This window comes from Ictalurus furcatus, chromosome 1 (genome assembly GCF_023375685.1).
Source record: "Ictalurus furcatus strain D&B chromosome 1, Billie_1.0, whole genome shotgun sequence".
NCBI lineage: Eukaryota > Metazoa > Chordata > Actinopteri > Siluriformes > Ictaluridae > Ictalurus > Ictalurus furcatus.
The window spans coordinates 19,002,690-19,030,592 of record NC_071255.1 but is presented as its reverse complement, the minus strand read 5'-3'; the positions used below and the strand labels follow the sequence as shown (position 1 = coordinate 19,030,592).

The 27,903-nt window shown below is 38.2% G+C and overlaps 1 protein-coding gene across 4 annotated transcripts in view; it reads right to left on the bottom strand.

The window, feature by feature from the left end:
- Positions 1–2,855: 2,855 nt before the first annotated feature.
- The window catches only part of ncalda (neurocalcin delta a), a 44,033-nt gene continuing 18,985 nt past the window's right edge, over positions 2,856–27,903 (bottom strand). For 3 of the 4 annotated variants that reach the window (XM_053631046.1, XM_053631029.1, XM_053631020.1), the window contains 3 exons: positions 9,472–9,869; positions 7,590–7,695; positions 2,856–5,688 (listed from right to left, as the gene is read on the bottom strand). In XM_053631046.1, the coding sequence (XP_053487021.1) occupies positions 5,591–5,688; positions 7,590–7,695; positions 9,472–9,849 (582 nt within the window). In that variant the 5' untranslated portion in view covers positions 9,850–9,869 and the 3' untranslated portion in view covers positions 2,856–5,590. Of the gene's footprint in view, positions 5,689–7,589; positions 7,696–9,471; positions 9,870–27,323; positions 27,540–27,903 lie in introns of those variants that run through there. The other variant, XM_053631037.1, reaches the window with a different exon arrangement.

Genomic DNA, 27,903 nt, shown 5'->3' with positions numbered 1-27,903 from the left:
AATGGGGGGGAGTATGCCCAGAGCTTGGACACCCCCACCACATAAATCTCTAGTGATGTCCCTGATTGGCACCCTTTTAGTCAATACTTTGTGCCACCTCCCTTTGCCAAGATAGCAGCTCTGATTCTTCTCCTATAATGCCTGATGAAGTTGGAGAATACATGGCAAGGGAACTAAGACCATTCCTACATACAGAATCTCTCCAGATCCTTCAAATCCCATTTGCAGTTCCAGTAGTGTCTGGCAAACTGAAGACGCTTGAGTTTGTTTTTGGATGAGAGTAGAGCCTTTTTTTCTTGAAACCCTTCAAACAGCTTGTGGTGATTTAGGTGACTTAAGATTGTAGTTTTTGAGACTTTCTGACCCCAAGACGCAACTAACTTCTGCAATTTTCCAGCTGTGATCCTTGGAGATTTTTTGGCTACTCGGACCATCCTCTTCACAGTGCGTTGAGACAATATAGACACACGTCCAATTCCAGATTGATTCATAACATTTCCAGTTGACTGGAACTTAATTATTGCCCTGATGGTGGAAATGGGCATTTTCAATGCTTGTGCTATTTTCTTATAGCCACTTCCCATTTTGTGAAGCTCAACAACCTTTTGCTGCACATCACAGCTATATTCCTTGGTCTTATCCGTTGTGATGAATGATTAAGGGAATATGGCCTATGTGTTACCTCATATTTATACCCCTGTGAAACAGGAAGTCATGGTTGAACAATTTCTTGTTCCTAGTCATCCAGTTGTACTAAAAGAATGTAAAATATCAATGGGAATATATTTCAAATATATTTTTCTCATATGAATTCACAGGGATGCCAATAATTGTTGCACACCTATATTTAATATATATACACACACTTATTGAAGCACCTTTTGAGTGAGTGTCATATGTTAAAAGATATTACATTACACAAGATGTTTAACAAACTGTCGCATTATACTATTTACAAAGGATACCAGTGAGATTGCAAGATCCCACTTATAGTAAAAACAACCCACAGTCCCAAATCAACTTTCAAATAAATAGATAAATCTTTATCTGTCACACCTGTCTTTGATATGATAAAGCATACATAAGATGAAACTTGATTTATATTCATCTTAGACCTGAGCATAGACCTGTTTTTCCTGAAGCAGTGAGAGCCACTCAAGCCTTAAGCTCGTAGGATTCACTGTGCAAAAAAACAGATTAGCACATATATCAGAATTACACAACTGTTTGGAGAATACAGTCATGCTGGGGAGTGTTAATGTAGAAAGCCATAGAGCTAGTACTGGTTTTTCTGTGTACTCTGTGTAAAACCCTATTTTAATGATAAGGCTTTGGACTTGTTTACTATGAGGCTCATGTGCCACTTACTTATATTTAAACCATTCATTATGACAAGTAATTAACTGATAAATAAATGTATATAAATGTAATAAATAAAATGTAATCAGTTATTGGTTATGGTTGGCTAAAGTTGCAGATTCTCAATCACAGGTTTATCAATAAATAGTAGCCCTGATAAAAACAACAACTGTGTGTCAGCTGCTCAGAGAAGCCGTAGCTTGACTTGACAGAGTACTTGACAAAATGAAGCATTAGTGGACGCAAGTCTATCCCGGGAACACAGAGCTAAGGCAGGAATACACCCTGGATGGGACTTCAGCCTATCAAAGGGCGGCACACCCCCACCCCCCCACCCCACACACACACACACACACACACACACTCTAGTGGCAATTTAGCTTAGCCAATCCACCTACAAGCATGTTTTTGGGAGTTGGGAGGAAACCCACAAAAACACATTCTCAGAAACTCCACACAGACATTAACCTGAACTCAAGACTGGACCCTGAAAGCTATGAGGTGGTAACGCTAGCCACTGTGTTGCCCTAACTTTGGACAATTTTAGCAAATTTGCTCAGCGAGAAGTAAAAATAGTGTGCATAGAGTTTTGAGGAAAAACTGAACTCTAAGGGAATTTATTGTACAATTATTGTAGCACAATAATTGTTGCATACCTATATTTAACAAAGATTTTTTTTACAAACCTGTGTTGTGTTTGCAATTGTTTGATATCCACGAGAGCAGAGTATATTTGTGAATTTTTTAAACAAAAGATCTAAAGGTTAAACAATAGACAATTTTTCACAGCCTTCTTTGCTCATATTTACCAAGGGTGGAGGGCACTGTATAAATGGAGGAAATATTTTAAATTTTTTATAATTTTATAAATTTGTATAAGAAGCATTCCAAAAACATCTGAACTTCTCTCACATTATTAAGCACACATGAATTCCAACGAAAAACCAACACACAGAAACAAAAGGAAAATATGAACAGTACAGGATCAGGTGTTATGCAGTGGATTTGTGAGCACCTCACAAAAAAAAAAAAAAAAAAAAAAAAAAAAAATTCAGCTGTAGAGATACTGTATTCTTCATTAGAACCACCGGAATTAGTTTGTTTACTTCTCACCAGTCTCTTACTCAGTGACTACTATTCAGTGTGAGAATTTAGAGATTAAGATCAATCACTTTAGCCAGCCTTGACCTCGAACTGTTACTGTAACAATCTGCAGACTGACCGAGAGCAGATTCAACCGCTTGCATATCACACAGTAAATAACAAAGAATCTAACTGAAATTTGCCATGTAAAATTGCATGGATTAATGTTTGCCTTTATCAGTTAATGTATGCTTAATGAATGATTTGTTCCTCCTCCGCCCCGTTCAAATACATTCATTTACTGATGCTTTACCTATATTCCATATTTGTACATTTCCTAAATAACTGATGATTTGTCAGTTGATGTCACTGGAACAATTTAAAAGAAATATAATCAGACAGAGACAACAAGAGTTAATTTCCTAAATTTAATTTTTGCTTTATAGTATAACTAAAACAGATTTCTATACCTCAAGTTGACGTTGCCACAAATACAGATTACCATACAAAATCTAACAAACAAAAAACAAACTGCAACAAATACAAACATTCTGTTCGACAAATCATTGTACAGTATAAATTTATACAATACTGGTTCTGTATATTTGGCACCTAAACACATGATATAAACGGTGATATAGAAATGCGTGATTCTTAAAAAGAAGAAATACAAAATGAAACATAAGCATACACCATTGAGTAAATTGATGCAGTAGTTGTGATGTTTGAACATTTTCCAACTTTACAAAACAGCAGTTTTATAAAGGGGGGGGGGGGGGGAAGCAAATTTATCAAATGAAAAATATAGCAGTACTAAAGTCAAGGCAGTAGATCTCAGCTGCAGTTCTGGACAACCTCACATTCTGCACATATTTGTGAAGCACCAGCTCAAATACAACTGAACCAAATCAAAGTCCTTTATAAGCTGATTCAGGTGTGTTAAAGCAGGAAAACTCAAATGTGAAGAACGTGGTGTTCCCAAGACTGTAATTGAGAATCACTGCAGTAAGGCATTTAACAATTTGCAGTGGTATCCGATAACATTCAAAACTTACAATAAACAGCAGCAGCAACAGAATGCATCTGGAGCTCCAATGTGTTTATCATGCACACTGAAAGCACGACAGGAACTATACAAGTGAAATGGATATCTCGTTTTCAAACTGTACGATAACAACTCATTTGTCTAATGGTGAAGTAATGGAGTCATTGAGATCAGATCCTATGTTGTTAAACCTTAAGGAATACAGGCAGGTTATGCCACTAAATTTTTCCAGAGCAGCTGTCTAACCACTGTCTAATACATCACATTCATTTTAATGTACCAAGTTCAATAAAAAACAAAACAAAACAAAAAACATCTTTTCCATCATGAATGAACTGATTTGAACACCATTATGCTTTTGGGAAATTGGACCCTGATAATTTGTTCTGCACTCTTCCAGTAGTAGGAGGCTAATTCTAAATTAGGTTTTAACATTACAGGCATTCACATTAGTGTAAAAAAAAGAAAAGAAAAGAAAAAAAAGCAACATGGCAACGGTAAAGCAGTTATCCACTGAAACAAATAACTATTTGCACATGTATGTGTGTGGCAGTAACCTGACAATGTCTACATATCTACAACCTACAGTTCATACTAGATTTACAATGTACATATACTAACTTTAAATCAATAAATCTTCAGGTCTTCTATTGTAAATATCAGAGTTGTGGCTGCTCACAGGCTCTCTGGGACAAAGCGATACACCACCGAGAACAGTGTGAGCAAACAATACCAGGACACACTATAGCCACACACATACACACACAAACCAGCATGCATACACGTAACACAAAGTTTCTCTTCCATATACAGTTAAAAATTTATTTAACATGCTCCACTGAAAACACTAAAAACAAGAGGATGTTGCGTCTTAAAATAGTCATGTGACAGTTCTGCATGCATGCCTGTTTTGTTATTTGGAAAAAAAAAAAGAATACACAGGCTATACAGACCTATTAAAGTAGAGAAAAGTCCCACAATTCTTCATTTCATTTCCTTCAGGCAGTACAGCACAAGGGAGAATAATGTGTGCACTTCTAAACGTTATATGTTTATTGGGATTTGGGGGAAAGTGTAGTGTTGTACATACTGCACAATAATGTTGACATACTGGTTGTCAGGATTAATAACACTGATACGCTAATAATAAAATGGGTAGATACTGGAACAGTCACTACTGGGAATGAACTTCCTCTGAAATATTAAAAAGCTAAACCAAATTGTACGGCTCTGCCAAGAATATGTGCATATCCAGAGTGATGATCCAGAACATCTCAGGCAAGCCAATACTAAATCGGGGGGGAACAAAACAAAAAACCTCCAAGTCCCACACCATGTTGTAGGTCAGGACAGTAAAAGCAGTGTGGTACTGCATGATGTTACAAACAAGTTGACCTATTAAAAAACAAACAAACAAAAAAAAAAGGCAAAAAACTAACTACACTACCAATCTATATAACTGCATGGGTTTGTTTGGTGCTAGTACTGAATCACGTAACAAGGCATCTTGTGAGGATGTGTTGTTAATCACTACTGGTCAAAAACTAAGGGTGAGAAATGTATAGCTGTGTCTTCTCGTAGCAATACTGTTGGACACTTGACAGTGCAGTCAAGCTGTCCTTTTAAAATAAAGAACACAAGTAGGGCCCCAAACCTCTTCTTCCAGTGCTTCACTTCTCCATTATGCAACATCAAGCTAGCCATCTCCTGTACAAATTTTATTTGAGCAAAATATCTAAACTCCTCCTGATGCATGAATAAAACATGAGCTTCTATCAGGCAGTCCAAGTTACATGCCTGAGTCCAGATATATCCCCTAATTCAGATCAGAAAGCCTCACAGAGAGAGCACAGTACGTAAGGGTGTGTGATGTGTGTGACAGAGAGAGAGAGAGAGAGAAAGAGAGAGAGAGAGAGAGAGAGAGAGAGAGAGAGAGAGGGTTTCTCGTGTGTGTCTCTTGCCTATATCTGGTGAAGCTCAGTTTGATGCAATACAGACCCGTTTAAATAGGCCCTGTCATGTCCTGGTATTATGGTATCAAAGACTGAAAATAAAAACCATAAATAAATAAAATGGAGGAGGAGAAAGTGGTGGATGCTGCTTTTAGAACTGTCCTGCACTGCTGGGGTCACACTGCAACAGACGCACGATGGACGGATCACTCTTCGCTCCCTTAATGAACTCCTCCAGAGACAGTTTACCTAAACAAGAGCACAAATAAACTGTCAACAATACATTCTAGGCTGGTTTCATTTCTATAAACTAGAAAGGCAAGAAGAAATAACTAAAGTTCTTTTTAACGATTACAATCCTTATAAATCACCAATACCTTGCAGTGTGATGTAACAGCCAGCAGGTGGCATCAAGTAACACTTCCTGCAAGTCTAATTACACACCCACTGAGCACTTCATTAGGAATACCTGTACACCTCCTGATTCATGCAATCATCAGCCAATCGAGTAACAGCAATAGAGTGCATAAAATCATGCAGATACGGGACAGCAGCTTTGGTTAAGGGGCGGCTGTGGCTCAGGTGGTAGAGCGGGTTGTCCACTAATCACAGGGTTGGCGGTTCGATTCCGGCCCACATGACTCCACATACCGAAGTGTCCTTTGTCAAGACACTAAACCCCAAGTTGCTCCCGATGGCAAGTTAGCACCTTGCATGGCAGCTCTGCTACCATTGGTGTATGAGTGTGTGTGTGAATGGGTGAATGAGACACAGTGTAAAGCGCTTTGTATAAAAGCGCTATATAAGTGCACCATTTACCATAATGTTCACATCAACCATCAGAATGGGGGGAAAATGTGATCTCAGGGATTTTGACTGTGGCATGATTGTTGGTGCCAGACAGGCTGGATTGAGTATTTCTATAACTGTCGATCTCACACACAATTGGGATTCACACACACAACCCAGTTTCTAGAGTTTACTCAGAATAGTGCAATAAAAAAAACATCCAATGAGCAGCAGTTCTGTGCACAGAAATGCCTTGTTGATGCGAGAGGTCAACAGAGAATGGTCAGACTGGTCTGAGATGACAGAAAGGCTGCAGTAACTCAGACAACCATGCTGTACTTTTTGTGGTGAAGAGATAATCATCTCAGAATGCACAACACGTCGAACCTTGAGGAAGTTGAATTACAACACCAGAAGACCACATTGGGTTCCACTTCTGTCAGCCAAGAACAGAACACTGAGTCTGCAGTGGGCACAGACCCATCAAAACTGGACAGTTGAAGACTGGAAAAAAGTAGCCTCGATTTCTGATGAGGCACACAGATGGTAGGGTCAGAATTTGGCACCAACAGCATGAATCGATGGACCCAACATGCCTTGTGTCAACAGTCCAGGCTGGTAGAGGTGGCATAATGGTGAGGGGAATGTTTTCTACAGGCACACTTTGGGCCTGTTAGAACCAATTAATAACCGCACAAATGACCGCTCATTAGAGCATTGTTGCTGACCATGTACGTCCCTTCATGGCCACAACACAAGTGCTCAGAGAATATATACACGTTAGACATTCTGCTAAATGAGAGTAGTTTGTGCACAGGAAAAAGCTGATCAGTATATAAACAGCTTCTGCTTACTCAAGCACTGACACACACAATATGGTCCTGATACAGACCCTTTCTCTTTTGAGGCTGTAATCATGTGTGCAGGAAAGGCAACAGTTCACTGACCAAGGAATCAGTCCACTCTGTCTTCCCCTAGTTTCTCCAGTGGTTTTCTTGCCCTCTTTTTTTTTCCTCACGCGAACTGAAATTACAGCCTACTCATTTATTTATAACGCTAACTCGTTTATTTCAGTTTTTTGTTTTGTACTGCAGTCATGAAAACTATGCATGTTAAAGAGAGAAGATACACATAAATGCAGAAGAAAATAATTAGAACACACACACACACACACACACACACACACACACACACACACACCCCCCACTGCAGCTATACAGCACTGATTGTAAAAAATAATAAAAAATTAAAAAAATAATTAAAAAACAAAAAGATATCAAAAGCACTGAGTCAAACTATGTTAAAACAGACAAAACACAAGACACTAGGATAGTATCCTGAGGCAAAAACATAACTATTACCATCTCGGTTGGTGTCCATCTGTCTAAAGATCTTTTCTGTTCTTTTCTCTGGTGTAGACTCATCCTCTGGCATCTTCATTACTGACGAAACCATTTTATAAATAGCCTAGAAGGGAGAAAAAAAAAGGGACATAAGGATGTCAATGTCAAAAACAACAGAGTAAACACATTATGTAGAATATCAACATTAACTCTGGACTTTAATCATGTTTCAGTTTATTACAGAGATAAAAAGCCTGATGTTAGACAACATGATGCCGTAGAAAGCTGTGTGGAGGAATTCAGATCCAAAAGATTTTATCCAACATAAAATCAAAACAAAATAGGGACTGACACACACACACACAATATATATATATATATATATATATATATATATATATATATATATATATATATATATATTAGAGGATGCCCAAACATATTTTTAGCATTACGTGACTTCTGTGATGATATCAAGACAGTAATTGGACTGCCTGTACATATGCAAGAAAAGCAAAAACTACGCCTCACATCTCATTTCTGGAGTTATGTAACCGGCTAGGGAATAAAATACTTGCATTGGAAACACCATCTCCTTGGCCCAAATGGTAGCGTACTGTAATAATCCACCAAGACTACTTTCATCCAGAAAACTGCCTAACACGCTTGTAATTACTTTCAGATTTTATATTAAAATACACCCTTAGAGCTAAATAACAGTGAAGCTGTGAATACGGCATTGGAAGTAACCATATGTGACTATCTTGGCTGCAACATGGCTAAGAAGAGGACAGAAAGCACAGTCACAACAAGCACAAATATAAGATGACAAGAATAAACACCAACACCCTTATACACTCAAGTGATTACACACCACGGGCTACAACACTATAGACACACAATACTCCTAAAAAAAAAACAAACAGATATTTCAGAGAAGCAGTGACTGTGGCTCTCCTCTCTTTCTATCGCAAAAGCATCTCTTCTGCTTTTTAAGGCACATGTCTCTCAGTTTCTCTCTCTCTCTCTCACACACACACACACACACTAATTAAACTGCTTTATGGCTATGCACTGCTGCTGGTGTGGGATTTAGAATAACCACCGTTTCATCTCCATGGAAATGCAGACATACTGTAGTAGAAAATGATGCAGTACAGAACTAAACATTGTGTTCCTGAGCTGAAGAAGAAGAAAAAAAAATCAAATGACTTTCCCTAAATAATTATAGCCATGATTTTTATTACCGGTCATAATGTATTACAAATAAATGTACTTAAAATGTTCAATTGTGTGCAATTAGTGTACAGGTCATGCTGGGAAATTTACATCCAGAATGATTTCACTGAAATGCACTAACTAGCATTAATCGCAATCGTCACAAACGCAATAAAAACTATCCACCACCAAATATATGCAAAAATTTAGCTTATTCTAGAGTGAAAACTGATTAGTACTCATTTAGATATTTATAATGCTGCATTACTCTAAGCGGTTAAACAAGTCCTCATTCAATTCTCTGTTCACACCAACATGCTCAAGTGTCAGTACGTGCAAATCCCCAAACAGGCCCCATTTTGGGCAGAGTCTCAAAATCTGAGCAGCCACTTGCTGCTAAATTACTTCTAAAGAATCAGAAGAACCACAGGCTGGTCCAAGTCCAAAAGCAGACAACAACAGACTGGTTAAAGAGCATGATCTGAAGGAAAAGTATGCTAACAATCTAGCACTGGTGATGATAGCATGTTTTGCTATCTTTCCCCTCCCCAAATATTTCTAACAGTAGTAAGACAACACCACATTGTGTTTAAGAATATGCTACTCTTCGTTATTTGTAAAAAAAAAAAAAAAAAAAAAAAAAAAAAGAAAAGAATAAAAAAAGAAAATATATAGCACACACCTGCACGATTTCCAGCATCTCTGCCTTACTGATGTATCCATTCCCATCCAGATCATACATGCTGAAAGCCCATTTCAACTTCTGCTCCAGCTTTCCTCGTGACGTGACGCTGAGCGCAATGATAAACTCCCTAAAGTCTATAGTGCCGTCGCCATTGGCGTCGAAGGTGCGGAACACGTGCTCAGCAAATTTGGAGGCATCTCCGTAGGGAAAGAAGTTGCCATAGATCTTCTTGAACTCGTCCATAGATAGGTGGCCACTGGGGCAGTCCCGCAAGAAGCCCTTGTACCACTCCTGGATCTCGTGCTCGGTGAAATCTGTGCTCTCCAGTAGGTCCTGCATCACCTCCGGCCGCAGCTTGCTGTTCTGCTTCCCCATGCTTGAGTTTCACTTTATAGCTTTGGGAAGACCAGAGAGAATCACATAGTAAAACACATGCAATTTGGGTAAACAGTTTCTTTTGGTATAGTTTTTTTTTTTTTTTGTAAACTTGTTCACTCATAATGGGGAATTAACTAATTTTGCATTCTATTTAATACTACCTGAACATTTAGGCCAATAATATTTCATGTAAATCTTTAGATTTAGACCACCGAAAGCACTGTTTTATAATGTGAAAATAACCATTTCAGAAAGGAAAGTTGTTTACATGTAGAGATATTTTACACATCTGCCTTTTTCCACATTTCATTACATCAGTGCATATCAAATGAATAAAAATTTTTTTTAATGAAAGAAGAAGGGGGGGGGGGGAGGGTACATCGGTACCACTGTTGCTCAAAAATAAACATGCTGCCTCAGAGGCAGCATGTAACTCTGTGCACTGATGTGTTCTGAACTACAAGGTTTCACCATGACAGACAACATCCCTACTTTAAGGAAACTTCAGCATGGCTGAGCACACACTGCTGAACACAGATGCCTTATTTAGACATTACTGCTCTATAAAACATAGCAGCAAAAAGTATTTCTTGCCTCACTGTAAGCAGCTTTGTGAGGGGCAGCATGTTGGACCTTGTTTGCTTTGGATGTAATGCTGCGGTGGAAAAACTGTTGCATTTGTTCAATAAAAATGACAAGATTTACTGAAGTGATAGCATGGTGGAAGCAGAACGCGCGAGAGAGAACGATAGAGAGTGAGAGAAAGTGACAGAGAGAGAAAGAGAGCAAGAGAGAAAGAGAGAGCGAGAGAGAGAGAGAGAGAGCGCGAGAGGGTACAGTCTATAGTGAATCGGCTAGTTCGGTGACATGAAAAACATCTACGATCAGAAAGTGGCCTACGCTTTTTACGTGGGTCATTACCGTCATAAATTAGATGCTCTGAAGACTCTGCCTGTGTGCTGCCTCTGGCTAGATACTGCATAGATGTAAGAAAACAGCAGTTGCAGTGTTAGCCTCTAAAAACTACTAAAAAAAAAAAGTACTACAGTTAAACTACTGTGTGAGATAAACACTGAACCGTATTCAAATGTCTGAGGATTTGGTCTACAGTTGTTCTAAGCAAGTAAATTCATTATTTTGGGTTTCACGCATTTTGCTGAATGATGGGACACACTCTCTCGGGCCTCGAGGCAATTCTATTGAACATTTTCGTAGTAATAATTATTTGATCCTTTTCTAAATAAATTGATCAAACTGCAGCAAAAAAAAGTAAGGGGTGGAAATGTGTCCTTTTCAGAATAATAACCCTAACCAGTAGCTGTAAACCGACCTAAACTCCTGCAGGTGTCTCATAAAATGAAAACACACATCTTCAGAACTGATTGTGATTCCTTGTTGGATATGATGCTGCCAGAAATTTTTTTTTATAGAAAATGGAGATAATGTTAGCTCATTCATTCATCTTCACTAACCATTTAATCATGATCAGGTCACAATGGATCTGAAACACTGGGAATGAAGTGGAAATACATCACAAAGCAATTTGGTATCACCAGTCCATACACTGGCATGTGTGTGTTAGAAAGCTGGAGGATGTTGGCTCAAATTTAGCCTATTACCCAAAAACATTTAAAATTCAACTTAGAAGCCAATACTCACATCTACCTCTGAGCCCAGTTGGAGATAGAAAAAAATACACCAGCCGTGAGTGAGAAGAAGCAAGGGTCCAGCTTTATTGTTCCATTCCACCACACGAGATCCACACCAATGAGAATTCTCAGAAGTGATCCCAATACCCTGAGCTTAAGCTCCAGTATTTATACTGTATTTACACACTAAATAACCCATATGTTTCAAGAAGACTATGATCTCACTACCAATAGGGTTAAAAAAGAGCTCATTTACCTTACTCTTATGTTCCAGAAAAGGGCTATTTCACTTACACATAGAATTGAAACCAGGGGTTTTAATTTACACATAAAATCAGAACCCAGGCATTTCTAATAACCCAGAAAATAAAAACCCAGAGTTTTGAATTACACAGAGAATCAGAAACCAGAGTTTTGAATTACACAGAGAATCAGAAACCAGAGTTTTGAATTACCCAGAGAATCGAAACCAGAGAATTTGAATAACCCGTAAAATAGAAAGTGGACAAGACTAAACAATCTAGAGTGACCTTGGTCTTATTGTTATCTCGTGGGGGGGCAGCTTGACTCAGCCACCCTTATAAATGGCTCCTCATGGTTCTTTCTTAAATTTAAGGCCTTCCTTGCGAGCCTGCATTTCTAGTTTATAATTTATTTTCATATTAGCTCTATATCTCTATTTTATATATAGTTATACTGCTTGAAAACACGGTTTACCTACTTCATAATATCATTATATTACCCTTCTACTGTCCCACATATCCTATTATTCTGGTTTTTATAAAGAGTATATATATTATTATTATTATTATTATAAGATATTACCCTTAAAATATCTTAATATTCCTTTTTATTATTCTTATAAAGTTATTGTAGTAAGTGTGTGAGAGGGAGAGTGTGTGTGTGTGTTATGTCTACTTGCCCGCCCTTGACTGTACGAGCGTGTGTGTGTATTAGCACTCCTCAGCTCAGCTCGTATATCTCTTTTTGACTTTTTTGACTACTACTGCTCTTAAAGATCTTTAAAGTGTAATTCCAATTTGTCAATGTCCGCCTAATCCCGCTTCTATGTGTCTAGGTGCCCGTCGTCAGTCCATCCTCTCCCCTTTGCTGGATGCTAGGTCTCCCTTATGTTTATTTTATGACATTTTTTATCCACAACAAGGATCTGGAAGAAAACCTTCACAGGCGCAGAGAAACATGCAAAACTCCACACAGACAGCAACCCGAGTTCAGGATCGAACCAGGAACCCTGGAGCTGTGAGGCGGTGATGCTACACGCTGCACCACTACATCACCTCACTCTAAATTCAATTCACGTCAGTTAGCTCAACCTGGAAAAATGCGCCTTCCAAGATAACGTGTCTGGCTTAGCCCAAGGAAGCATCTACCTTTCCAAGTGATCTACAGTGTCCGTCCTCAAACCCTCTTTGAAGGCAATACAAACAACAACTTATTAAAAAAAAAAAAAAAAAAAAAAAAAAAAAACCAAAACTTAATATAAAAGCACACAATTCCCTAGAGTACAGCTACACAGTCATGCTTTAAAAGAGAAGACATTACATAATTACTGCTCACACTTACACGGACAGAGGCATGAAGTCTTGCTCATATCATCTCATACCATAAATTATCACCCACTCTTAGTCAATGCACACACACTTACACACATGAACTTTGTTATAGATAGAGTCATAGGAATATACTCCATTGACACCATGTGTCATTATGAATGACTTCTGCATGACTGTTTAACTAAGGGTACAATGAGAATGAACAATAAGCAGCTTATTCAAAAATTATTTAGAACTATAATAGTAATGTTAAGTTCACTGTAAGCAATTGTGTCATCTCTTTTTTATTTTTAATTTCCTTTATTTTTTTTTTAAACAAGCATACCGATAAACTATGCCAAATGAATTTTACAGCAGCAAACGACATGGTCTTTACATCACATTGTGGAAAAACAAAAACAAAAAACAAACGTTGATCTAGTGAAGTTTAAAAGATGTTTATGTAACATTTATGAAAGGAGTCTTGAGTGCCAGTGCTTTGTAAAGTTTCTTGGCTGAAGACTTAATCACAGAGAAATTTACGCTTTCCAAAGCAGGCAAGCGGTGTTTTTTGTCTAATTAAGAAATTATTTTTCTCAAGAAAGAAAAAGAAGTGAGATACTGGTGAGATATTGACTGTTGACCATGGCTACAACATAAGCAACAAGAACTAACTTGTCTAGCGGACGTTCAATTACATTAATTATAGCTATAAACCATTAAAATGTGACATTTCATTCATTAATAAATTAAAATTGTAATCGTTGGCAAATTGCTGTGATAAGCAGAATAACACAATCCAGACCATGCACTTTGGTCCACATCTCATGTATCATTTTCTCCTACAACAGCACCATCCGGTGTGTTATTCCTTACATGTTTTATATCATTTGAAATTCTGAGGTCATTTTGAGACACATTTTATTTACAAGAGGATTCTTACACAATAAAAAATAATTCACACAACAGGACACAATGTCAGTCAGCTTTGATTAAAATCAGTCATTCTGAATGTTACTTCCTGTATTATTCTAGTCTCCAGACTGTTGCAATACAATGTCTGCCTTAAGCTTGCCCTTTACTGTTTGAGCAAATTAGGGAGTGGTTTAGGATGACTAAATTATTACTTTTTGCTCTAGTCCAACAATCTAAATAGTAAAATATTATGTCTATGCATCACACTGGGAAGGTTTTTTTATTTTCCCCATATTGATACATTTATATATCAGCTAATTACTTTCCAATAAATGGTAGGTAGTCATCTAATTAATTATTATTAATTATGCATATGGTGTGTGAATGGTATTTCTTAAAAAATTAACATATCAAATTTACCACTGTGGGTGCATGTTACCATGGTAACAACATAATTAGGCACAGCCCTAATTGCACCACTCTTTTTTTTTTGTTTATTATACATGTTTCCCGGGAGGAATGGGAATCACGCACTGCACAACGGCATACATGTATAAGGAGCAAGTATTAAATTACTGTGCACAATGCTGTGCTGAAGAAAATCTGAACACAGCCATTAAAATGTGTTGCTTTTGAAATCTGAAAATCACTGAACAGCTCACATATATGCACAAACTATAAGCTGCATTTTCATATCTCCACATACACTCGAATATATTCATGAGTATATGTATATAATAATATAATACATCTGCTTTCTCCACATATACTGGTGAATATAAATTATTAAGATACCTCTCTGTGGATCCAGTGCTTCACACTATAAACACCACATTTAAAAGGTGTGAGGAAAAAAAATCTCAAAAAAATTTAATGCAACTATAAATAAAAATACCAAGTTGAATATTAACATACACACCTGGCCCATTTTCCCCTCAAGTGGATTATTTCTGAATCCCCCTCCCTCACAATCCACTTGTCTTAGGACAACAGTGATGCTAATAGATTATTCAGCTCAACAATTCAGCACAGAAATATGAATGAATACAGCTGGAAGCTTCAGGAATACGGCTAACTCTGTGTCCTGCTCCTTCTCCAGGCTCTAGGAGTCTCTTCATAAGAACAGGTAATATATCCAGTCAGATTCATCAGGCAGTTGCCATGGTGATCTGTTCTGAACATTTCATTACTTAATTGAGACTGAGTGAAGCGGAGTTCACCTCAATGTGTGACTCACTAACAGAAAGGAGGTGAGTGTGGCTTCTCACTCAACAGAACATTTGGCCATATTGTGTCAGAAAGGTCACTTACTATATATTCATTTCTTGTTTATGGACCTGTTGTATATAAACAACATCATACTCGCAATTGTGAACTTATACTGAAGATCAGCACGGCTACCTGCCGGCTCGTGCCTGTGGTGAATCACAGCAGTGCCGATATTCAGTATAACCTCACTCGTACTCATGCGATATTGCTTAATTATAACCTTTGAATCCATATGCTGTTCAATGACTGTTTTCAACAAATTAAAAGGGTAATTTTTAAATGTACAAATGACCTGGAAAATATGAAGAACTTAATTTTTTTATTTAAGTCAAGGCCTTAGTGCAAGTGTATTATATGGCTGAGAAAACCCACTTGGAAAACTGTATTACGGTCTGGACTGCTCGTTTGTGTTTGGATGGGGCTCTTTTCAGTCGGCTTATAGACAATCCCCAATGGCCTTTCACTCCACCCACCTCAGTCTGTTCAGTAAGAAAAAATAGAGCTCAAATCATTAAGCTCTCAGTGCAGCCAGATCATTCTCCGCTGAGAAAAAAAAAAGTTAATGTCAAGAAAAACAGTAAAACCAGGCAGTGCTTTTCCATGATTGATTAAATTATTAATCAGTGAAAGGGATGAAGCTGGAAGCAGAATTAGCGAATTCTATGTGGTTACTGTCTTATAACTTGGCTTTCAAGTAGTTGAATGGCCAAGTGCACATGGCAGTGATGTCATGACGGTCCTTGCTAATGTTAACTCTAGTTCAGCCTCAGTAGGTTCTGGTGGTGGAGCTTTGGGTACATCAACGTAAGGAGTAATAGGAACGCTGCCAGAAGCTAAACATCAAATTTGCAGCAGGTCATAACAGCAAAAGGGTGCTCTACTGAGTACTAAAGATGCTTGCCATGAAGGAGTTGAATAATTTTAAACTGGAGAGGTCATTATAAGTTGCATTTTCAGTTGAATTTGGGGAAACCACTTGAAGCAGTCATTGTGTTGAACCATTTAAATTGCTTTTGTTTCATTTGTTCATTGCAAACTGCTGAAAGTCTGTACATTTTGACAATAAACCCGATTTGCAATGGTGGTTGAATAATTTTGATTGCAACTGTAATCTTAAATCTTACCTACTGCACCTTTAAAGAACAAGATTAGTTCTGGAAGATAAAACAGGTTCCCTTCAGCTCCAGAGTATCTGTCCCAAAGTACCACATGTACTACATAATTAAATTATTATTATTATTATTATTATTATTATTATTAGTGTAGCTTATTGTGTTGTTTAATGTTATGATAATGAGTCTTTATTGGCCACATGTACATTACAGCACAGTGAAATTCTTTTTTCGCATATCCCAGCATGTCAGGAAGTTGGGGTCAGAGCGCAGGGTCAGCCATGATACAGCGCCCCTGGAGCAGAGAGAGTTAAGGGCCTTGCTCAAGGGCCCAACAGTGGCAGCTTGGCAGTGCTGGGGCTTGAACCCCCGACCTTCCAATCAGTAACCCAGAGCCAGGAGATTCTAGTGCTTAATTAGCCAAAGTTGAACTTTTGTCATGTTGCTATGGAAGCAAAAAGTCTTAACACTAGGAAAACAAGAAATCATTTAGCAATTACAATAGATGAACCCACAACCTTACTCTATGTGGGAATCAGTTACAAATGAGTAAAGCTTACGTGATAACTTTTTATTTATTTTAGATGTTTTAGCATTTCCTTTTTTATTGATGATCAACATGAACCATGTACTTTAGGTCATTGTCCCAATTAAAGCAGTTTAGTTTATTATTGCATGCTTTGTCTACTGAGGTTTGACCCAGCTCTTTACAACGTTGCAGTTCTTCGTGCACGTGAATAACTGCAAATGGCTACACAAACTCTCATTAAGTCATGTTTCTGTTCCTGTAGAAGGTCATGCTCTCCACCATAATGCTGATCTTACGTAGATTTCTGGACCATACATCTTTGCCCTCCATTAGCTGGTGAGGCATCTACCCAAAAACAAACAAAAATAAATAAATAAATAAATCAACTCAGTCACAAACGGCTTCCCTAAGAAGCTATAGTTCTTTAATTAGCCACAATTAATTTCTCCAAAAATGTTTACAATCCCCCCCCCCCGCCCCCGCCCCCGCCCCCCAAGTACTCAAGATCACCATCTAGAGGTTCTGCACCACTGCTTTTAAATGTGCGTAGGCGTGTTTCGAGTTAACTGCAACTGGAATATGAAGATGCGTGTAAATGTGGTAAATACTCAGAGAGGACAGGGTACAGGGCAGTGTCCTTTTTCTTCTCTTCCACCTTACACCCTTGTGACCTTACAGAGCTAAGGTTAGCAACTAACATTTTTTCCCCAAACACACTGAGCTTGGTCTAAGGCTTCATATGGCTCATTCATCAAATCACAGACTAAAAGATTTGCTTCATCCACAGCAGCGCTTCATGAAGCAGCAGTTCTAAGTCTCAGCAGGGTTTTATTTTATACGAGAATGCAGAAGGCGGCTTCTTGGAATCTTTCTTGCTAACTTTAGGGCTGATGACTCAGACTGGGCAGATAGACTAGGGTAGAAAACAGCAGCAGAGAAAGTCAGACATCACAGTGAAGGATGACTATTGATGGACATCTGTATGAATTCTGCGGATGTGTGACCATGCTATTCCCGAGGGCAATGTTAAAAGTCTTACGTAACCTAAAAGCAAATTTACTGATAAAATAGGCTTCTTAATTTAACTCCCATATTATCATCATCATCTTTTCATGAAGAAGACTACAATACAGTGTGAATGGACTTCTGGGAAATTACTTTTTTTTTGGTGTTATTTTTCAAAAAACATTACATTGCTCACGATTGCTGTGAAAATGTGAAGTATGAGAGTTTGGGACACTGCCGAATGATTATGTCATATTAGAGGCTCAAAAATATGTTCTCTTAAGAGTAATAATTAGGTAAATGGTAATAATTAGGAAAAGTTTTCAGTTTGCACTACAATCTATTCTGACAGCAGGTTTTATACAAACGTCTATATTTTCAATGACTACCTGATTTTTCTGGGCAACATTATATAAGAGGTGCAGGTTACATTTATGTTATATTTATAACTCGCATGTTTTGCACAGTCGTTCAGACAAACAGACAACAACATAGCTTCTTCTTGGCACATCCTGACCTGAACTGGCATATTGCATTATACTAGAGCTTAGAGATATTCTGTCTTTACAATAGGGCTGCAAAATTAATTGAATATCGATCTCACTTACGATTTTGACTGCCCACGTTTATGACAGACCTCCTGATTAAGGCTTAAACAAAAAAAAAAGATTGGTATCTAGATCGGTATCGGCTGTAAAAATCCTGATCGGAGCATCAGTTATGAACACCATTAAACTAAAGTGCTTTGCATCTGACGGGTAAATGAACTCACCCAATCACATGCTATGTGAGATTATTCAGATATATACACAGTATACACAGAGCGGTTTGAGAACTGACTCCAGCCCAGAACCATGACAGTGGAAAATGCCTCAGTGTAGCTTTAAATATATTTAAGAGGAGCAGACTTCAAAGACTGAACATTGAGGTTTATTGTATTTGTTTACAAGGTGGAACAGGTTAACGGTTGTTTTTTGCATACAGTCTGTAAAATTTACTGAAAATATAAAATTTAGTTCATCAGAAGGTAAATTAATGTGTCATGGCTCACACCATGTTCCTAAATTCTGTCATAATTGACAAGCTCAAGATGTTACCATCTCTAAAAAAAAATATATAAATAAACTTCAACTGTGCTCCAAAATTTTTGATTGTACTCCTAAATTTTTGTAATTAGAAATTGTTACCGTAGAGCCCTGAAACTGGTTCAGGTATGCTCGGTGATGGTGGCGTTGAGGTCGAGCGACCGAGGTGTAGTTCGTTTATAGCGTACGGTTAGCTGTTTATTTCTGGTGAATTGTATTTAGGCTTCAAATTTCACAAAAGTTGTGTTCATTTGTGAAAATTATCTTGATGGACAAAACATGTTAGTATTGTAAACTTTTGTTAATCACAGTGCTTTTTTTTTTTTGCAATAGTCCAAAAGCCTATGTGAAAATCCTATTGGTTTTTTCGAGGGAACTGGTGTGATGCTAACTCTCTGTGTCACTCTATTGGGTGTTTTGGCTGCATCTCTCCTCCTGTAAACACTGTTATTGCAGTTTCTGCAGAGGCCTGAATTGTTTTCATTTGGTTGCATATTTTCATTTGGTTGATGGCATTTTTATTTATCCTATATTTTGGGTACAATTTTATTTATATTTTGCTTCTACGAGATGATTCACTTTAAGGATAAGTCTAATTTGATGCAAAGATTTGTACATTAGCAGGAATGTAGCACGACATGGAGCTGAAAGCAGCGGTCTGTTTATTTAAATGTGAAAGTGCAATAAAAATATGATGTCCCTAAAATCAATGAATAATCGTGGTAAATAATTGTGATCCCAATATTGATCAAAATAATCGTGATTATCATTTTGGCCATAATCGTGCAGCCCTACTTTCCAACATTACAGCTTCCTCAAAACAGTGAGGGTGACCTGACCCAGATGACACGTCACAACCTCACCTGTCCTGCACAGCATTACATATCCAGCCTTTCAGACCATTCAGGCCTTCTTTTCATTTCAACCCCATACAGCATGCTCTTACTGCTCCTACACAAAAATGAAAGGTGCTTGATCAAGTTTTAAAAAAAAAAAAGAAGACGCACAACAAAGCTAGTAATACATTAAATCTACATCTTATTTCCACTATTATTATTATTCCAGAAATTAGTGCAACACTGCCACTGGTGCAGCTGTCATTTTTTTGGAAACTTTAACATGCCAGATGAAGATGCTGGTAAATTTACACTACAGTGCTCTTGTTGTGATTGAGTCAGTAAGATGCAAAGTTTTGGTGGGCTGCACCAAGATGGAGTGTTGCTGAGAGCTGAATTCAAAATAATTGTCTTCATGTAGGAAATTTGTTTTAATTTTTTTATTGCTTGCACTTAATTTAATATGACAATAACTGAACATTGTTGAAACATTTGTTACAGCATAATCAGATCTATTATTTGACCACAACATAGGGCTGTGATGGTGGCCATGACAACTGCACTACAACAGTCGTAGTTTGCCACCTGCGGTGGTGTCACATCACATGCCATGTTAATGTTTCTGCTTGAGTGGGCACTATGACAAGTACAACGTTTTGTATACAAGTGTAGCAATAATAATAATAATAATAACAACAACAACAACAACAACAACGGGTTGCTATATTAATTTGTATTTATAGCCTAACATATAGTGGGAGATTTTATATTTATACACAAATTATGTAATCATAATCAAACGCCTTATATTGTGTTGTCTGTTAGTTTGGTGTGGGTTTGTTTGAGCGCGGCAAAATCCAGTGATGCGAATTCTGCCATTTCACTTCAGGTTCTGATGCTGTGATGGATCTTGTTAGGAAACCAAATGTTACCATCGGCGATCTGGGAACATATTGGATTTGAGCTGAACCAATAAATTTGGATGAAGTCATATGTCGGTTTTGTGGGAGGAAAAAATAAGTGTTAAATGGGCAAACACTAACCTACAAATCTTAGGAGCCATCTCCAGGCATGACACCCAACCGTGTTTTTTATTTTATTAACATTTAGCTTTTTAACATATTATTTAGGTTATCATCCTACTGGTATTTCTTTCAAAGTTTTATAGGCTTGCGGTACACTACACTTGTAAAAGAAATAAAGTATTCCTCAGAGAAACACACCTGTTTCACTTCTCTCCTGTGTGGGTCAATCACAAAACCGTATCCCACAGCGCCCTCAGGCTTTTTCCCCACTGCATCAACACGACACAAAAAGGCTGTATTGAGCTGTTTCAGTGATGGAAGTACTAAAATAAAGCCTCATTTAATTGTTTTTTTTATATTCAGGTTTTTATTTAATTTAAGCCTAAAAAAAAATTAAAATTAAACACGCACACGGGTATAAAAATTAAATTAAAAAACAGCCCTACCACAACATCGTGTTCATTATTAATTTGTTTGTGCTTCTTTACATACACAAGTGTCAGTGATTGTGCGACAATAGAAATATTTGCAGTCGGCTTTATAAAATGATACTCAGTGTGTTCTAAATGGCTATTCCTCTCAACTCTTACAGAGGTCTCACTGTGAAGGATGGAGCCTTTGCAGGGAGTAGGGTACAGTCATGATTTCTACAGAATAGACAGCAGCCTCTGAGTGTATGAAGCAGACTGATGGGTGGAAGATAATGGTGGCAGGTAGTTCTGGCTTTTAATAAATAAATAAATAAATAAATAAATAAATAAATTAAAAAAACACCCCATAACAAGCAGACAGTTCAATATTTTTATATTAGAATTGATTTTTAAAAGCTATTGCCAGGATTTAAAGTATTTATATTTCAGTATTGATGTGTCCATCCCTATTTAGAAGTACCTCATATCTACAAAACATTTTTTCAGACATAGCCAGCACTAACCAAAGCCAGGCTTATACCATATGATTTGGGCATTACACACAATGTTCTATGACCGGCAAATTTTTTGCACCATGGCTAAACTGGGTGTGAATCAGGTGGTGTTTTAAATCATGAGCAATTTTTTTTATTTGATCAGATGTAAAGCAGTGAAAGCAGTGTAGTGGTTCACTATGACTAGCAGCCTGGTGCCTGTTTTTACATGGAGGACAGATTGGAGCAGCTCCATCTACAGATTTAAAGCCAATCTGTGACTTTTCAATCATCAGCATGGTGGTGTTGCTCCGCAACCATACTCACATGGTGCAGGCTGTCTAAGTGCTTGGCTCCATTGTTTCGCATAAAAGTTTGAATCTAATGGAAACGCTTTCTGAAAATGGACAAGCTGTACTGGCCAAGTTTCACCAACCATGTCAGTGTCCATTGTTTTTCCACAGGTCTGTTTTTTGGTCTTTTCCACACACACACACACACACACACACACACACACACACACACACACACACACACACCACAATTTTATTTGAATAGACGTTTGTACAGTGCACACAATTATTCTGGACTTGAGAAGATTCGTGAGGGTAATTAAAATTTGGATGTACAGTGTGAGCAATGACATCAAGCGATTTCTGCCGTCGATTTGAGAGACTGTAGTGTGAGAAGTAGTCAAATCACTTGCACAGTGGAATCCCTGCTTAGATCTCTACTATTGTGTGCAAGCATGTGCACTGTCACCCCTAATACAGTGGGGGAAAGAAGTGTTGGATGAGTCAACATTTGAGTGATTTCACATGAACTTTTCAGACGACATCAGTATTAACTCAAGAAATCCGGCAATATAAAGAATTCACAACATTAAAGTCCATAAAAGAAGTTATGTGTAATAAAGTGGAATGACACAGGAAAAAAGTATTGAACACGCTAAGAAAAGCAGTTCTCCAAGGCAAAGAACCTGCTAAAATCTGTAAGTAATTATACCTTCTATTTGTGCAAATTAATATCAGCTGGGTTAGTAAATTGATGGTCTATAAAAAGTCTTTTCATTACCAAGGTGGCATACAGGAAACATCTCATGATGGGTAAAAGCAAAGAGCTCTCCCAAGATCTTCACAAACTTATTGTTGCAAAACATATTGATGGAATCGGATACAGACGTATTTCAAAACTTCTGAACCCTCCAGTAAGCAACACTGTGGCCATTATACGCAAGTGGAAGCAACATCACTCCATCAACCAGCCACGTACAGGAGCTCCTTGCAAGATTTCTGACCAGGGAGTCAGAAGAATAGTCAGAAGAGTAGCCCAAGAGCCATGTACCACTCGGAAAGAGCTCCAGAAACACTTGGAGGCAGCAGATAACATCGTCACAGAGAAAACAATAGCAATGCACTCCACTGCTCACACTCACCCCCAAGACTCCATTACTAAAGAAAAGGCATGTTGAAGCTCGTTTAAAGTTTGCTACAACTCATCTGGAGAAGTCTATGAAATACTGGGAGAGTGTAGTCTGGTCAGACGAGAGCAAAATTTAACTTTTTGGCTGTCATACCACACACCATGTTTGGAGAAGAAATAACACTGCACATTACCCTAAAAACACTATACCAACAGTGAAGTTTGGAGGTGGAAGCAACTTATGACTATGGAAATCTTCACAATTAATGAAGCCCAATTATACTGGCAGCATGTGTAAATTACTAATTAGTAGAGATTCATCAAGGTATCGGCCGATACCGATTATTGGCCGATAAAGGTTATTTTTCACGCTATGGGCTATCGGCCGATAGTTTAAAACATCTGATGATCGGGGTCGATTATATCCTGTCAATCAAAAGAGGGTGGGAAAACATCGATTTCGTGCTGTGTGTCAAGTTGAGGTCTCTTGTGTGGAATGACGACAAAACTGCAGTTTGTAATCTCTGCACCACTAAAATTTTATACCGGAAGTGAGCAGCAGTGAAGCGGGAATTTCGGCGTAGAGTAAATTTTTTTGCCGCGCTGCTCATGCTGAATTAAAGCGCTAGTACACCGTTGAAAGATTTAAATAAAGATGAGTTGAAAATGTGTTTTCTGTTTATGAGACCAGTTACTGTGAAACAACTTGTTGAAATGGAGAGAATACAATTTTTATTTGCATTTCTTTCAGAATTGTGGAATTAATAATTATTCATTTAAAATAAGGCATAAAAGGCAGAACTATCAGTATCAGCCGATATCACTCCGAATAATCTGTATTGGCTGAGAAATTTAGTATTGGTGCATCTCTAATAATTAGTCCATGTTTTTCAATATAAACATGATAAGACAGCAGACAAAAATGTCCATGTTGTTGTGCTACAGGTATTTTTTAAAGAAAACTGAAAGACAAGTGTGGCTAAAACTGTTTGTGCAGGATAATCCCAAGCAATCTGCAGATCTTCAGTATTTCAGCTACTTCTCATTAATAGTGACTGAGCTGTGAGGAGTGCTGGACTTACTGGAGTAACACATAAAACATTCCTTACATGGACACATGAAACCACAGATAGTCATCAGCACCAACACGGCGAGTCAGGGGGGAAAAAAAAGTAAGAAATGCAGAGGCTATAACAGTTGCCAAATTCTTTGAAATAGAAACAGAAAATACATATGCAATGAAAAACTATACATGCAATGAGCTTTTCCTTTCCACCCTCCCACTGACTCTGTGCCACTAAAGAATTAGAAAAGACGAGCAGCTGCGTCCGGCTTGCTGTGTGCTGATGGATATTCTGACACGCAGTCCTATAGCTGAGGAGACATAGTGAACAAAAACAGACTTTTGAACACTTCTCACATCTCTTTAGTCTTATTCAAAGTACAGGATATTAAGATGTTACTGTACACTGAATGCTTTCAAATGTCTATTCATAATGTATTAATAGTTTTTACATACTTTCACTAATCCGTATTCCAAGGAAAGTATAAAATCCTGTTTCTGTGTTAACATGTTAAAGCACAGAAGAGCCAGAATTAATCAAATAAACTGAACATATTTCTCAGCAAGCTGGCAAACTCCACAACATCCTCTGGCATTCATAGTGAAGCAGCATCTTAAGAACTCTTTTCTCAAAGCCAACACCATAATGACACAAGCCTCAGTGACCTCTGACCTTCTCCAATTGGGCCATTGAGAACACTACAATGGGGACGCCCACACAGCTGTCCCTGACAGCTCAGTGTCCGCTCAGCACTGCCTCGCAGCTCCACAAAAAAGCCTAGCGCAAATGGTTTGGGCATTTGAGAAATGATAAAAGCCTATTAGGTTTGATATTAAGAACCTTTTATTTATAGTTATTCAGCAGAATTTTTCTTAAAAAGAAAAATGTACCACAAACCGCAACAACACACAGGCCTTCAACACATGTACACTGAACTTTCCCCCAATGCTAAGCCTCACATCAGGATTATCTGATGTCCCAACATTCATCTACCTTCCCATTTAAACTCTAAATTTTAAGACCTTGTTTCTATTTCTTGAGCCATGTCTGTAATAACCACACTGTAACTTACAGCACAGAACTAACAAACGTCTAGTAATAACATCAAGAATTAACTTTACTTACAAGCCGCTTCTCTCTGCCACAGATGATTTCTAGTGAGGAGTAATGACAGTACTTATTCAGCCAATTACACCAAGATGGAGAAGAATAAAGAAAATCTACAAAGCATCAACTCCGGCCGCTCTCTCTCTCTCAATATTAATCCTTGGATTATGGTCTGGAGAATGGATGCTGGCCATGGCTGCCCCCTGAGCCAGGTCATAAATGTTATTATAGAAACTAAGTTTCAACTTTATAAGGGGCTCGTAGCAGGCAGAACCCTGGGCTGGCACCAAACCACCATAACTTCCTCGAACACTAAATATAACAGTTATGATACAACATCACATCAAAGTGTCTGTGTCTTTAAAGAAGTCGATCTTAATATTTCAAAATCCCAGTTATATTACATTAGGGATACTCTCAATGCATTTAATTTTGTATATTACATGTTTCACTCTTCACTTACTATGTACTGAGTGTACTACACAAACTTTCACATTAGCATGCAGGACATAGATGTACCAAGTGGGGGGTACAAATATTTGAATTGAATTCACACTCAAGGCAGAACCCTTACTAACTACTATGTTTTGGTGGGTGTATAATCGTTTTCATTGTTGTTCAGAATTTGAGGGTGACTATCACTCTTATTTGAATAATTCGACATCTGAGGACTGACGCCCATGTGCTAGTGCGCACAGACACACACACACACACACACACACACACAATCTGGGTCTGTAATAACAGACAAGGCTGATAACACACAATAGCAGCGGTTGCTGTGAGCCTAATCTCCTCCCACACGTGTGGGTTGTGTTGATGTAGCTGCCAGCACTGTATCTTATCCTTATTTCCAACAAGCTTCTAACGTGTGTGTGTGTGTGCGTGTGTGTGTGTGCGCGCATGTGTGCCTGTCAACAGGCCTTCAGAAAGAGAAGGAGAGAAAGTGTGTGTGTGAATGCACACTACAGCCATAGCAGAGAGACTTCCTTATTTCCACCACTGATTTATACCATACAACCATCTGAAGACACATGATCATAGTATAATGCTTTTACAATATGATTTCCTAAGATATAGACTAATATAGCACATGCCATGCCTCGGTAGACTATAATACAACAGAGCCACGCAGAAAATATGGCTGGAAAATATTTCAGCTATATCTAATAGACAAGGTAAATGCAAAGCTATTCTGGCCACCGGAACAGGCGTAGCTGCTCAGCTAAATGCTGAGAATCCGCACATAAGAACAGCGCTTACGCAAATGAGGAGTGGGAGGGTCGAAGAAGTAGGAGGGGAAATATTGAGGAAATTGGAAGTGATAAGGGAAAATAGAAGAGCTGTAGGAATTCAGAGCTCAAGCTAGCGTTGCTTTATCTCCATGTCTCTCGCTCTCTCATGACTTACTTTCTTCAGATGATTCCTGATCCTTTAGTATGACGAGCATAAACAAAGATATATATTAAAAAAAACAACAACACACAATCGTTGTAAATCATAAGCATAACCCATCCCTCCATCTTTTCTTTACCCCTCCTTCCCTCTCCCCTACACTCATCAAGTTCCCCCAAATCTCAGCATCAACATAAACATAAATACCAGGTCAAGCCTGTTGGGAATATACTGACCTCATATCCGGAAGAGAGATAGAGAGAGAGAGAGAGAGAGAGAGAGAGAGAGAGAGAGAGAGAGAGAGAGAGAGAGATACACAGAGAAAGAAACAAGGAAAAAAAATGTAGGGGGCTGAGTATATGAAGGAATGAGAAAATAAGAGGGAAATGGAATAAGTCTGTCGTAAATACAGGAAAAGAGAGAGAAGCAGGGTGGGTGGAGATGGGAAGAGAAAAACTGAAAACCGAGTTCGAGTGTGGGTCTAAAAAAATACAGAAAGCGTTATTAAATAAAATCTATTTTTCCTGCAATGAAGATTTCTAAACCATACAAGAGAGATGCTCAGGCAATACTTGGCAATATTAACACAGAAGAGACATACCTCTTCTTTTTAGTCAAAACGAGTACTTAGAAGTCCATAACCTCGTAGTAGTTTCCCTGAGTCACAAATGCAGACAGCAACAGGCAGCTATACAAACCCAGCAAGACTGAGTAGGCAGCGAGCAGTTCAGAGATCAGCCTCGTCAAACTCAACTCCAAGACTCTTCGAAGCAGCAAGTAGCCGAATGAAAACGCAAACTCGGACCGAGTTCCACCCCTTGTGACGCAAACTGCAGTCACATGGTCTCATCAAAAGCAGAAGTGAGCCTTCGTTGCCCTGGCAACATGGCTGTGCAGTGATTTCAATAGGTCAATCTCCTTCAGAGACTCTGAAAAAAGATTCACCAAAAACACACATGTGCATACAGAGAGAGAGAGAGAGAAAGGCAAAGACAGAGAGAGAGAGAGAGAGAGAGAGCGCGAGAGAGAAAGAGACAGAGAGAGAGAAAGAAAGAGACAAAGACACAGAGAGAGAGAGAGAGAGAGAGAGAGAGGGGGGCGGTATCCATCTAAAACATTGCGTCATTGTACAACTGCACATTCAATACTTCCACAGGTATGAGAGTTTAAGGTTTACAAAT